General features: G+C 38.6%; 1 protein-coding gene across 2 annotated transcripts in view; it reads right to left on the bottom strand.

Annotated features, from left to right (window-relative positions):
• Positions 1–15,355, bottom strand: part of SUCLG2 (succinate-CoA ligase GDP-forming subunit beta) — a 281,206-nt gene that overhangs the window by 107,667 nt on the left and 158,184 nt on the right. For both annotated transcript variants that reach the window (XM_023200260.2, XM_023200263.2), the window contains exon 7: positions 10,498–10,594. In XM_023200260.2, coding sequence (XP_023056028.1) covers positions 10,498–10,594 — 97 coding nt within the window. The remainder of the gene's footprint in view (positions 1–10,497; positions 10,595–15,355) is intronic.

Genomic DNA, 15,355 nt, shown 5'->3' with positions numbered 1-15,355 from the left:
CACAGATACAGCTTTGATTCATTATTTTTATTATATATTTTTTAGTATTTAACCACTAATTATCACCTTTCTCTTCTATGCAAAGACAGACTAAATAATACTATTAATTATTTTGTCTTCTTTTGTCCTTTTCTTGATATGGTAAAGTAAAATTTTTATTGAATCAGTATCCTCTCTAGTATTTCCAAAAGATTTAGTGGAAAGAATGCCAGGCTAGAATCACTATGTCTTTATTTGATCCTTAACTAACTCTGTAACATATATTAAAAATAAAAATTGTATACATGTGACTCTTGAACAACATGGGTTTGAACTGTGAGGGTCTACTTATAGGTGGATTTTTATTCTCAAAATGTAAAGCCCAAGAGGGTTGACTTTTCACATACATGGGCTCTGCAGGACCAACTGCAGGAATTGAGTATGAATGAAGTTTGGTATATTTGAGATTCCTGGAACTGAGTCCCTGCATATACTGAGGGACAACTGTATTTAAAGCATACAACATCATGTTTTGATATACACCTAACACAGCGAAATAATTAAACACAGTGAAATGATTACTATACTGAAGCAAATTAACACATCCATCTTCTCATATAGTTTTTGGTTTTTGTTTTTGGTGTGGGAGAGCACTTGACATATATTCTTTTAGCAATTTCCAGCATACATTACTAACTCTGCAACCTTGATAAAATAACCTAGTTCTTCTCTGGGCCTTGGTTTTTTAATTGGAAAAAATGGGAGTAAAAATCCTTAAAACTAGGGCCATGCCCTTGATCTGTGCAGGACCATCTTTATTTTTTTTTGAGACAGAGTTTCGCTCATTGCCCAGGCTGGAGTGCAGTAGCACGATCTCGGCTCACCGCAACCTCTGCCTTCCGGGTTCAGGCAATTCTCCTACCTCCTCCTCCCAAGTAACTGGGATTACAGGCATGCGCCACCACACCTGGCTAATTTTTTATTTTTTATTTTTAGCAGAGATGGGTTTCTCCATGTTGGCCAAGCTGGTCTTGAACTCCCGACCTCAGGTGATCTGCCCACCTCGGCCTCCCAAAGTGCTGGGATTACAGGCATGAGCCACCGCGTCTGGCCTGTGCAGGACCATCTTATGGTGCTTCAGATTCAAGTTATAAGACACGAAAAGACCAAGACTGGTCAGTTACAATGCCAGGATGCCAGGCATTATTGCACAATTGTCTCCAGCTTCTGATGCTGGTGGAAATCTCCTGGACCCTGCAAAACTCATTCTGCGATAGAGACAAACTACAGGGCACTTTTCTTGATTTACAGCTCTCCTATACATACAATCGGGGAGAGACTGCAGTGTAGAGGGTGGCATTATTTGTGTCTGAGTTCTGACTCCTTTTATTATCTCTCTTAGTGTAGAAATTAGTGTTCTGTGATGCCATGTCATCATAATGGTTTTTTGTTTGTTTTGGAGATGGAGTGTCACTCTGTTACCCAGGCTGGAGTGCAGTGGCGCAATCTTGGCTCACTGCAACCTCCGCCTGCCGGGTTCAAGCGATTCTCCTGCCTCAGCCTCCTGAGTAGTTGGGACTGCAGATGCCTGCCACCACGCCCAGCTAATGTTTTATATTTTTAGTAGAGATAGGGTTTCATCATGTTAGCCAGGAAGGTCTCCATCTACTGACCTTGTGATCTGCCCGCCTCAGCCTCCCAAAGTGCTGGGATTACAGGTGTGAGCCACTGCGCCCGGCCAATGTTCTTCTACTTAACTTGGGATACTGATAGCCAGGAATCTTTGACCAATAATTTATAGATACTACCTATTCTCCTCCAGCATTGCTGACACGCACCTGACTCTTGAAACAGAAACAGCTACAGAACATTTCTCACTCACTGAAAAGCAGTGACTATAATCTCCTAATTCTACTCGCTTCTTATGAAAATAAAACATGGCTGTATATGGCATCTTGGCATTAGAGACCCTAGGTAGAGGGTTTTCTCCAAGGGTTTTCCTACCACAATATTCAAGCACTTTGATACAAATCTGTGTAGACCAGCATATTAACATCTAAGAATACTTGTTATAAGTATATACACAGACCACACATGACTTAAAGTAGCATTGAGTGACAAGAGAGAATCTTATATGGAAGTTAATATCTGTTTAAATCCTTAGTCTTGCCCCAAAATGCCCAACCACTTTGTCCACACACTGTGAATAGCTGGAGTGAATGAGTAATTACTTTCCAGAATATGGAAAGCTTAATGACAGAATCCTACAATTACTAAAGGAATTGGCCAATATTCTCTGCTTGCTATAGTGGAATTTTCTCAGCAGTTAATGACCAGCATAATAATCAATAAAAAAGCAACTTCATACTTGGCTTTTCACTAGGTTTATAAATACATTCTAATTAATTTATTAGTAATTTTAGCTCCTCCATTACTCATTGGCAAGACTACTTATAACTGACACCTTCAAAATGAATGGACAAAGGTTATCAAATTGACTTCCTAAGGGAAGAGTTTCAAATAAAGGCATTCTTGGTTGAGATCAATAATCAAGTAAATCAAAAGAGTTTCAAGCTGACCTTTGCTCCTTACAAGGACTATAGTTACAATCTGCTTCAGAGAGAGAATAATTAATGGGTATGTATGCAAAGTTCAAAAGGCAATCCCAACTAAATGCCTGCAAAGCTAGATTTTCAGAGGATGCTTTTCTGTGGTATGACGTTCTCTCCAGGGAACCATCTTGACAGAACTTTGCAGTTAACCCAGAGCTTCAAGATGGTGATGATGGGATAAAAGGGGTGTATATCTACAATGGTCCTGTGACAATTGTTAGCTCTCTGTAGAGAAAACTAAACAACCTAATTGGATCATTGCATGTATGTCTAAGTGTTTTGGGAAGTTAAAAACACTACCTAAATAGGAAGTAATTTATTTAGAGGACTTAGGAGTTAAGAAAGGGGATTCAAACTGAACTGCCACCTTTAAGACCTAAGTCTTTATTTAGTGGGTAAGGGATGAAAAACTTTAAGGATGTAAAGGGATTATTTTAGACACATTTGTTATGCCTGTTTTATATTTTAAAAGTAGACTGTGGTAGTGTGATTTATAATAAGAAATATATTATTTTGGTCTTCATCCCCAATTCCTGGCATAGAGCTCTAAAACTCTTTTGATTTCCTAAGCAATAGGGGTTCTAAGAGAATCTTGTGTTCTAACATTTTGCCTTTGACCCTGATTCCTGATGCAGAGCTCCTAATCCCTTGGGATTTTCTGGGAGCTAGAAGAGTCTTTTGTTCTATTAAGGTAAGTCTTGGTGGAGGCTTCTGTATGGGGCTAGTTGCCATAAAGACCAAACTACGATTAGAAGCTTGGAAATTGCAGCCCCACCTCCATGCTCCAGAAAGAATAATGGATCATCCCTATGTAATAAAGCCTCCATAAAAATTTCTCAACTCCAGGGGATTAGAGAGCTTACAGGTTGACAAACACAGAGAGGTGCTACAGGGTGGCTCACCTGTGGAGTATAGGGAAGTTTGTCACCCCTTCATGCATACCCTGCCCTATTTACCTCTTCATCTGGCTGTTCATTTGTATCTTTTAAAATATCCTTTATAAAAAACTAAAATAAAAAATAAAATAACCTTCATAATAAATCAGCAGTAGTAAGCAAGTGCTTCCCTGGGTTCTGAGAGCCTTTCTAGTAAATGATGGGGCACGTGGAGAGAGTCCTAAGAACCCCCAATTTATAGCTGGCCCATCAGAAGTACCAGAGGCTTGGTCTTACAACTGACATCCAAAGTGAAGTCAGTCCCATAAGACTGACCCCTTAACCTATAGGATCTGTTCCAGGTAGATAGTGAAAGAACTGAATTGAATCATAGGATACCTAGCTAGTGTCAGAGATTAGTCAGTGTTGGAAAAACTCACACATCTGGTCCAAGAAGTGTTCTTCTGTGTTGAGAATTTGGTAGGAGAAAAATGTTTGTTTTCCCTATTACACATAGTTCCAAACAAACAAAGTGCTTTCCTGTCTTACCATCTACAATGTTGCACCATCTAAATGCTTTTCCTTGAACTTGACCACTTAATGTAGACTGGCATCAAAAATACCAGCGTATAAATGACAACTCTTGGCACTTTCTAGCCAGCTATCCCTCAGCACATTAACTTCTCTTAAACCCAAGCCTTGTCTATACAATGGGGATCAGAGTATGTTCTACTCTAGGTGTTGGTGGCAGGAGAGATTGTATGCAAAGCGCTTAGCTTCCTAGACAGTGGGTCCTAGCAAGTTATTAGATGACCACACCACTCTTTGATATGCACATGCTTTTTTATACTTACGAGCTTCTCATTATTGCAGACCAGACTGCAGAACTCTCCTCTCTTCCTAACAATAAATATTACCTGTTCCTTTATAATCTAAGATTTCTGTTTAGAGCAAATCTAAGCAAATGTCGGCCATATTTTATGTATGTACAGGTTACCCATGGTTTTTAATAAAAAGCCATCTTCTGAATAAATAAGAATTTTCCCAAAGGAAGAATATTAACAGTTGGCATTTTAGGTATCATAAACAGTAGAAAACAAGATCTTTGTCTAAAAGATGAGGGTAAAACAGGCTGTTGGTGATTCTCAAATGATATCACACTTGTGCATAAGGCCAAGGCTAAAGATTGGTACAGAGCAGCTCCAAATGAAGATCTAAGCCAAGGGTAGCAAACTAAGGCCCTCAAGCCAGCCCGTTTTTATGGATAACAGATTGGAACATAGCCTCATTCATATTGCGTATGGCTGCCTTCCCAAGACAAAAGCAGAGGTGAGTAGTTGCAATAGAGGCTGTATGGCCCGCAAACCCCCAAATATTTACTAACTGGTCCTTGACAGAAAAAGTTTACCAATCCCTGCTAAGTCACAATTCTCACACTTGTATCCACTTGTGTTAACCAAGTTATAGATACACAGGTATCATGTTTCATAGTAAAGGAGAAACTTAGAAAAAGTGCATTCCATTAACATGAAAACCAAAAAAAAAAAGTAACATAACAAACAAAGAAATAAAAACCTGTGGCTACACAAAAGGAGTAGATTAATCTTTGAATACTAACTGAATCTTAGATGCTTATTTCCCCTGTAAGACCCTTCTAAATGCACTGCTTAAACGTGTTAAAAATGGATTGATGTCTTTGTCAACAGCAGGGCAATAAAATAAACTTGCCTGCTTAAACCCTTAGCTTTCTCATTTAATAAAACAAGAAACAATACAAAATACATTTTCAGAGGTGCTGAGCTTGGTCCGGACCTTAAGATTTTCAATGTCACATTAATGAAAGCTCAATTCTACAGAAAATTCATCTTGAACAAAGGCCATTTTTTATACAAAGTGGGTGAAAGAAACATACCTATTAATATTTATAAAACAATTTTCACCATCAAAAGCACATTGTTACATGCTTGATAGATTATACAAATGAATTTTCGTTCTGAACAAATACCAAAGAAAGCTGTGGTACTTATATGCATAGGGTGTTTTGTTGTTTTGTTTAGTAGTGTGAGATTCTGTGAGCTACTAATTCAACAATCTCGATGGAAAACATGACTGGCAGTTAGAGGCCTCTGACCCTAGAATTTTAACAGAAGAATGTGTCACAGAATTAAACAAAAGAAAAATACATTTCAGAGGGGAAACTTACACATAAAAGAAACATAAAAACAGCAGGAAATAAGACTGTCATAATTAGTTTGAAAAATAATGTCTTCAAGCAATGTACTGCATTTGATTTGTGATAAATAACCATAATGTGCTATTGAAACACGTCTTGCCAAAATGGCCTTAAAATGCTGATACTTTCAAATTAGTCCCACTTCCCATTAAATATTGATGTTCTGAGAGTTGTATACTTTTTAGAACTTTTTTTTAGTGGCTGTGAAAAGAGAAAATAGATACAGGGTGGGTAGGGGGGTTAGTGGAGGTAGAGAACCGAAAATGTTCTTGAAAATAGTCTTGTGTATAAAGAGAGAAACAGAGAAACACCCACCAACAACATGGGCACTTGCTAACAAGAAGCAACAGGGTAGTTATTTAGGGAAATCAATCTGAAAAAAGAAAGGAATTTGATGTGCCAGTTAACTGTGGATCACCCAGCTTTAATTCTCATGAAATCTTAGCCAGATAGTCACTACTTCAAATTGGATCTCATTTCTTTGGCCCAATGAATGAATTTCAGCTTCCAACTGATGAAGATGCCCTAAAGTAGAAATTCTTAATCTCTAGACTATGGACAGATACGGTGAGGTCATTCTCTGTGAACAGGGACCATTCTTTGTATTGTAGTTTAGCGTCATACATGCCAGTAGCACAGCCTCCAAGTTGTGACGACTAAAACTGTTTCCTGGGGGACAAAATGCCCACCCTTCCCATGGAGTACAACTTGCTTTAAAGACATCAGAGAAAGAAGTCTGTGTACAGATAGAGCTGGCTGAAGGTGGGAAGAAATATGACATGAAATCTCACAGTGGCTAGCAAAATGAATGAATGAATACATGAATGGGCAGGTAGATAAATAAATAAATAATGATAAAACATTGCTTCTTGCTTGGCTACAGAATTAATGAATGAATGGTCACTGCATTTGGACAAACAAGGAAAATAATGATTAATTTCTATTGACTATTTAAGTAACAGTTTACTTTTGTTTCAAGAAGGTTCCATCTTTCTGGTAGGTATGTTTTGACTCAGTGTTCCTTCTTCCATTAAGAAACTGTATGTCTCCTATACCATATGATTCTTGCTCAGTGGCTGGCATGGGCATAGACATGTGATCCAAGCAGGGCCAATCAGAATCATTTGAAGGGATTTAGGGGGCTGCTGTGGGACAGTTATGGAGCACTGGGAGCCATCTTTGCTGCCAGCTTCTGAGAGCCTTGCTGAGAAAGAAGCCAATTTGGAGGGAAGCAAGGCTGGAGAACCAGCAAATTCCTGATTCTCTTCAGTCCTTAAGCCAGTCCACGCCTTAGACTTCCCTGTTATAGGAATATAACTTTTTAACAAAAACAAAGCTAATATAGGCTCCTGTCATCAGCAACCATTATAATCCTAGCTAAGAGTCACTAAACTACATTGCAGTTAGTAGCGTCAAATTATATTTTTTGAATCAGATGATTAATCACACAGGAAAAAAGAGTTCTTGGACTGCAGTTCCTTCTCCATGTCAAAAATTCCCTACGAGTGACTTAGCAGCATAGATGGTATCAAGGCCCTCGTTCTTCACTCAACAGGGCATCACTTGTTGTACAACTATATGAACAATAACCTGAATTATTAAAAATAGCACTCACTGACCAATGGAAGGCCAAAAAAATTTTCCTACAAAGAGGTGGGTACAGGCCGGGTGCAGTGGCTCACACCTGTACTCCCAGCACTTCGGGAGGCTCAGGCGGGTGGATCACCTGGGGTCAGGAGTTGGAGACCAGCCTGGCCAATGTGGTGAAACCTCATCTCTACTAAAAATACAAAAATTAGTTGGGGGCGGTGGCAGGCACCTATAATCCCAGATACTCGGAAGGCTGAGGCAGGATAATCACTTGAACTCAGGAGGTGGAGGCTGCAGTTTGCTTAGGCTGCACCACTGCACTCCAGTCTGGGTGACAGAGACCCTGTCTCAAAAAAAAAAAAGAAAAAGAAACAACAACAACAACAACAAAGAGCTGGTGCAATGTGATGCTGAGCTCCTTAAACTTTTAAATTTAAAGAATAATTATTAAATCAAAGTTTCAGTGTGGAAATTTTAACATGAAATGTTCTGCTACTACTGATCTAAACAGAAATAACGAATACTCAGATTATAAATATTAAGATTATCAATATTGCTAAAATATAAATGACTGCTTTTACAGCTTCTAAATAAAAGATAGCTTTAGGGGATTGTGATAATGATGAAGATCAATTTGTACATTTGGTCATTAATCACCATTTCCTAATTGGGTTTAATTTGAATACTGCTCATTAGAGTTATAAACCAACATACTCATTTAATTGTGATTATAATTCAATCGCTGAACTTTTATGGTACAATGAACAAATTAATAACTAAAGATAATTTTGCTCTTAAAAAATCACATAAGACTTATGTTTTAATGAACTGTATATAAATAATATTTTATGAGGATTCCCTTAAAAAAAAAAAAAAAACTAAAGACTCTTCCATTCTCTTAATAATTAAAAATCAAACTTCAGACTCACGACGTTTTGTAAACACACTCTCAGAAAAGGTTCCCATACCTCTGTTCCCTGAAGCCAGAACACAGCTTGTGACTGCTTCCCAAAAGGTTGAATAAAAAATGTATTGCAGCCATTTTTATGCCACTCCATAGCTACAGCTGAATTTCCATTTTTCTTAATATGAAGCAAGCAAACAGGCTGCTTGTGTATACTAGTCTAAAAAGCAATATATGACCTTTAAGAACTTTTGTTAAGCCTTTGCCTTCATTTCTTGGACTTAATTATCAACATGAATTCTGACTGGTATTCCCTGCCAAACTGGAGACTACTTCTAGGTCATGCTCATGAAAGGAAATAAGTAGTTTAAATGGGAGAAAGTAAAAAAGGCAGGTAGCTGCAGTTGAGTCTGGAGTATCAGAATCAATATGCATGCTGGACTCAGAGGGACATGGGTTCAAATCCCAGCTTCTGTAACTTCTGACTGGCCCCTGGGACAGTTACGGTGGTTTTTCAACCCTCTATAAAATGGGGATAACAACTCCTAAATTTTCAGGGTTGCGGTAAACAATATGAAAGAATATAGGTAGAAGCTTATCACAGTGCCTGGCATATAAGCTCAAGAAACAGCTTCTTCCTCTTCCTTTCTTCGCTTTATACAATACTCACAATTTTATAGCCATAGCAACTTTTTAAAAAAGTATTTATGAATAAAGGTGGCTTGTTTATAAATGACCAAGCACAGATTTATATCGGATGGTCATCTGTATAAATCATGAAATATATTATTTTCAATGGCTTCCTAAACATAAAATCTTTGCTTGTTCTTGTCTAAAATCTATACCATTCCTGGGCTACTCTGAGACTACCTGAGAAGAGGAATTTCATTTTATGATAGGGACTAGCCTATTTTGTATCTGATACTGCATGCATACTCATACATGATCTCATCTTATTTTCACAACACTCTATGAGCTATGCATCATTGCTACCACTTATTTGATTGAAAAAAAAAAAAAAAAAGACCTGAAACTTAGGCAGGCTAAGTAACTTGCCCAGATCTGTAGCCAAAACATGGCAGATACAGAATTTATACTTAGGCCTCTCTGGGTTTCAAAGAAATACTAGTGTAGTTTCTCTGGCTCTAGCTACAGAATCTCTGAAACTGAAATGTGCTAAGGAGAAAATATTGTCTCATTCGCCTTGGTCCAAAAGTTGATGTGTTTACACATAATGATTCACCGCAGTTACCAATTCAATGCAAATTCCTCTTTACTGACTGTAACATGCTAGACAACATGCAAGACACTGGAGGTGAAACGTACTGAAAAAGAGAGGTTCATGGGGCTTACAGTCTGGTATCCCTATCCTATCCACCTGCTATTCCACGGTTTTGATAGCAAAAGCTTGTGAATGTGTGTGTGTGGAACTCCACTTTACCCCTTACCACACATGCATTCACAAGTTTTCGCTACCATATTAATAAGAACTTATGGAATATTTGCTGTATGCAAGAAACAGTGCTGTGGTGGTAGGTACTGAGATATAAAACAGTTATTTATACTCTACAAGTACCTGATGGATAGGAGGAACCTGCACCACCTACTCCTGCCTGAAGCAGAAACTGCTGTCCAAGTAAGGTGAAAGAGTTCACCTGGGGGGGACTTGGGGCTTTACCAAGGTGATATAAATCCAGCCCAGAACACAAGGTGAAATTATATACAGATTTAGGCAAACTAAAGACGTTTAAAAAATTCCAGTTCCGTAAAGGCACATGCGTTCATTATACCCGAGTGTGTGGCTCCCATTTCTACACAAATCTTTACCTTAGTAGCAGCAGTGATAGGCCTAAAAAAATAAGGTGGAGAGAAAGATGTGAACGAATGTTTCTTCTCTTTTAATTTATTATGTATTATTGTTATTATTATTATTATTTGTAGAGACAGAGTCTCAATATGTTACCCAGGCTGGTCTCAAAGTCTTGGCCTCAAGTGATCCTCCCGTCTTGTCCTCCCAAAGTGATGGGATTACAGGCATGAGCCACCACACCAAGCCTGAATGTTTTTAAGTAAAACAAGCAGTAGCTTTAGTAGCTTCCTTAGAGCCCTGGCATTTGGCTACAAACAAACCTAAGTGCTGAAATGTTCAACTGCATCATGGGAGCATTTCAAACTATGGCAGAAATTAAATTACTGTAAGAAATTTATGCAAAGCTGCTGCTACAGTCTTTTGTGAAATTTACAGTTTGCATAAATAATTATAATATATTCATTTGTTTTCTCAATTCTTTTTTTTTTTCTTACCTTGTCCTTCTGGAGTTTCACCAAAGGGATTCACTTCCACCTGAGTAGCATCAATTTTCAGGAAGAGATTATACAGCTTCGTAATTTGATCTGCAGCCTAAATGTGATCAAGTGAAATGGAATTACACTAAAGCAGTAAAAGAAAATTTATTTTGCTGGATTAATGAAACCTTAAAAATAGCAAGTTATGTCTTTATTTTCAGTTAGGTTTTCTGAAGGGAAAAACAGAAAAACATAATTATTTTAATTTCCGCTGCTATTCATTAAAAGGAATTGCTCAACTCTCCTCCAGACACCAGAAGAGACCATTATCAAGAAAACAAAATATTTTCAGTACGGCCTAAAACGTTGTTAATCTTTTTGTAAATTATCATGTCTCTATTAGCAGAGTTATGCTGCAATATAAGCTACAATCATTAATACAAACAAGCTCCATTTAAGTAAAAGGTAAACATGATTTTGAGAGTTTCTAATGACTAGATTTTCCTTATTGTGCTGCAATAAAACAGTTATTATATTAATCAATCCAACCCATAATCTGTGAAACAATTACTGAGTGTCTAACGAAAATTGTTGCAAAACAGGAAGATGAAAGTGCTCAATAGTGTAGTCACTGAACAGCACAGTTCAAACTGAAAATAGCTTGTCCCAAAGGCATTAACCACAAAGGGCAAGAATATCCAAGGTCACCCTGTTATGCCCTGACTTCATTTTTCTCACTCTGCTTGAAATTCGCTCATTCATTCATTCTTTTCAACCAACATTTCTTCACTGCCTATGACACAGGTGGCTGGTATCCTGAGAGCTGGCACTAGAAATGAGAACATGAATGAGCCATGCCCCCACGGTAGAAAGCTCCCGTCAATAAGGAAAGGAGCACGTGATGCACAGAGCAAGAGGGTCGATCATGGAGAAGAATTAGGTATCAGTCTCATTCCCGGCTCCATTTTCCAAGCCAAAGTTTTCCCACTGCCACATTTCACTCATTGTGCCAGCCTTGGATTATTTGCAGCAGATCCATTTTCAGTTCTCCAACTCTACTCTGTATATCAGGGAAGCTGACTCTTACAGGCTGAGTTTTCTATGTTCCTGGGTCAGCTGGTTTCCAGCTGGGGTCAGCCAATGAGAAGCAGCCGTGAGAGATGGAGGTGGGAAGAAGGGAAGAATCAGGGTACTTCCACTCCTCTCTTTCTATCTGGGCAGCACCTCCTCCTCTGGCTCTTGCTCCCACTGGAGAAGCCCACCAGGGTTCTAGCTTCTGTATCCAAGGTCCAGTAACACCACTGCCTCATTTTTGTTCCTGGAGCATGCGGATGGATATGCTCTAGGTTGCCTTTCTGTCCACTCTTGACGGAGTCTCGCTCTGTCGTCCAGGATGAAGTGCAGTGGCGCGATCTCGGCTCACTGCAACCTCTGCCTCCCAGGTCCATGCCATTCTCCTGCCTTAGCCTCCCGAGTAGCTGGGACTGAAGGCACCCGCCACCATGCCAGGCTAATTTTTTTCTATTTTTAGTACAGACAGGGTTCCACCGTGATAGCCAGGATGGTCTCGATCTCCTGACCTCGTGATCCACCCGCCTCGGCCTCCCAAAGAGCTGGAATTACAGGCGTGAGCCACCACGCCCGGCCCCGTCCACTTTTAAACTACTCAGCTCTTGCAGCACCTATGAACACATCCCTAAAGTAAATCCCCCCTGGTGTAAATATTGCAGATGGTTCCAGATTTGACTGAAGAACTCCAGATTTAATTCATAATGAGTATGACTACATATTTTTAATATTAAATATTTGTATGGGTAGATAACACATGTATATGACACAAAATTCCCAAAGAACGTAAGGGTTTTCCCTGATTGTACCATTCAACCACACAGGCCCCCAGTGGCAGCACACTCATAAATGTGTCCTTCATCTGAGAGAGATTCTTTGCCTAAGACAGTATGCATTCTTCCTTCATCTGTCTTAAAAAAGCAAACTTGTTCCTATGCCTCATTTCTTTACTTAACAGATTTTTAGAGACACTTCATCAGCAACACAGGTAGATCAATCGTATCCTGTTAATTGACTAAATAATATCTTACTGTATTGATGTGCTATAATTCCTTTAACCTTTCACTTAAATAATGACCATTTGCATTGTTTCTAATAGGATGACATTACAGCACTGCCTTACTTATCTCTGGATATTTAACATATACTTGATTAAACATTTGTAGGATAAATTACCCAGAGTGAAGCAAAAAGGAGTATAGCCATTTTAAACATCGAAAGATCCTGCTAAATTTTTTTTTTTTTTTTTTTTTTTGAGATGGAGTCTTGCTCTGTTGCCAGGCTGGAGTGCAGTGGCGCCATCTGGGCTCACTGCAACCTGCACCTCCCGGGTTCGAGCGATTCCCCTGCCTCAGCTTCCCGAGTAGCTCGGACTAGAGGCGTGCCACCAAGCCCGGCTAGTTTTTTGTAATTTAGTAGAGACGGGTTTTCACCATGTTGGCCAGGATGGTCTCAATCTCCTGACCTCGTGATCCACCCGCCTTGGCCTCCCAAAGTGCTGGGATTACAGGCGTAAGCTACCATGCCCGGCCTAAATTGTTCTTGATAGAAGTCGTCCCTGATTTCCACTCCTAAAAAGTGAAAATTATCAAAGACACTATTTTCCAATTCACAATCATTAGCCATTTGTATCTTTGCCAGTGGGTTAGGTGAAAAAGGGTATCTCACTGATATGGTTGGGCTCTGTGTCCCCACCCAAATCTTACCTTGAATTGTGTTGCAAGAGGGACCCAGTGGGAGGTAATTGAATCATGGGGACAGGATTTTCCCATGCTGTTCTCATGATAGTGAATAAGTCTCACAAGATCTGGTGGTTTTATAAAGGGATTTTCCCCTGCACAAGCTCTCTTGCCTGCACCATCCAAGAAGTCCCTTCCCTATTTCTTCGTCTTCCACCATGATTGTGAGGCTTCCCCAGCCATGTGGAACTATGAGTAAATTAATCCTCTTTCCTTCTTAAATTACCCAGTCTCAGTGATGTCTTTATTATCAGCGTCAGAACAGATGAGTACACTCACGTATAGTTTTAATTTTAATTTATTTTATTATGAATGAGTTTGTACATTATTCTGAGTTTACGAGATATCTTATTTTTTTCTGTGAATTTTGAGATTTTGATCTCTTTCTTATTAATTTATAGGAAGAGTGTGTGTGTGTGTGTGTGTGTGTGTGTGTACAACAGAGTCTTGCTTTGTCACCCAGACTGGAGTGTACTGGCACAATCATGGCTCACTGCAGCCTTGAACTCCTGGGCTCAGATGATCCTCCCACCTCAGCCTTTCAAATAGCTGGACTACAGGCACATGCCACTAGGCTCAGCTAATTTTTTTTAGTTTAATTTGTTCTAGAGATGGGGGTCTCGCTATGTTACCCAGGCTACTCTTGAATTCCTGGTCTCAAGTAATCCTCCTGCCTCTCAGCCCCTTTAATATTTACCTTTTGAACATGCTTTTGTTAGTTTTGCCACATGGAAATTTCACAATAATGTCACTCTTATATGGCTTCTGGCTTTGTGTCAGACTTTTAAAAGGCTAGTCCCATTCTGAGAATATTTTTTAAAATTCTCCCATTATTTTTTCTAGTATTCTTTATAATTTCTTTATTTAATGTTTCCATTTTTTTTAAAATCCAAATAAAATTTGAGTTAAAGTGTGAAGCTAGTAAATACTTCACCGCTGAATATTTTTTTGTATTTTAGGGGGTTTTCTAGGTCATCAATGTGAGCTTGCAATGTGAGTTGCATGGGGCAGGCATCTTATATATCCTGGGCACTTTGGCATCCACTGTCATCATACAACCTCTGCAGAGTCAATACTTGATAAATATTGGTTGAATTAAAGATTAATTCAATTCTAAGGGGGACTACATAATAGAAATAACTTCTGGGTACATATATATATATATATATATATGTATAATCTAATCCAGCTACTTCAAAACTTTTTTAAAAACTGTGATAAAATATACAAAACATAAAATTCACCATATCTTAACCATTTTTAAGTGTCTACACTTAACCATTTTTAAGTTCTGCAGGGTCAAGTTGGTATATTCACATTGTTGTGCAATCTCTAGAACTTCTTAATCTTCCCTCACTGTATCGCTAAACAAACTCCCGTTCTCCTCTTACTGTTCTCCTCTTACCGCAGCCTCTGGCAACATCATTCTACTTTGTGTCTATAAATTTGACTATTTTAGATAGCGTCTCTCTCTCTGTCTCGCTCTCTATCTCCCCATACACACACACACACACACACACACACACACACACACACACACACTCCTCTCTCTATATATACACACATATATATATCTCCATATATATCTGCATATATATGTATAGATATCTATAGATAGCAGACATACAGATATTAGAGCTATCTAGATACATACATACATAAAATAAAGGATATGCATATATACATACACTAGATACCTGTGTAATCATCCAGTGTTTGTCTTTTTGTGACTGGCTTATTTCACTTAACACAATATCCTCAAGCCCCATCCATACTACAGCATGTGTCAGAATCTTCTTTTACAAGGTTCAATAAGGTTCCATTATAGTATATACTACATTTTGTTTATGAATTCATCCACAGATATACACTTAAACTGTTTCAGAACTTCTTAAGCCTACACCAACTTTGTTTAGTACAAGCCTGCGTTTTCCGCACATTAATCCCATTGTAATTATACATCAGCACAGCATTTTGGGGATATTTTCTGTTTTAATTTTTACTGTTGTGCAAAGCCACACTGTAATTTTTTGAGCAAGACTAAAACATAATTTGATCTTGGAGATATC

The sequence above is a fragment of the Piliocolobus tephrosceles genome, chromosome 2, assembly GCF_002776525.5.
Source record: "Piliocolobus tephrosceles isolate RC106 chromosome 2, ASM277652v3, whole genome shotgun sequence".
NCBI lineage: Eukaryota > Metazoa > Chordata > Mammalia > Primates > Cercopithecidae > Piliocolobus > Piliocolobus tephrosceles.
Note: the sequence above shows the minus strand (reverse complement) of the source record. Positions and strands in the feature narration are given on the sequence as shown.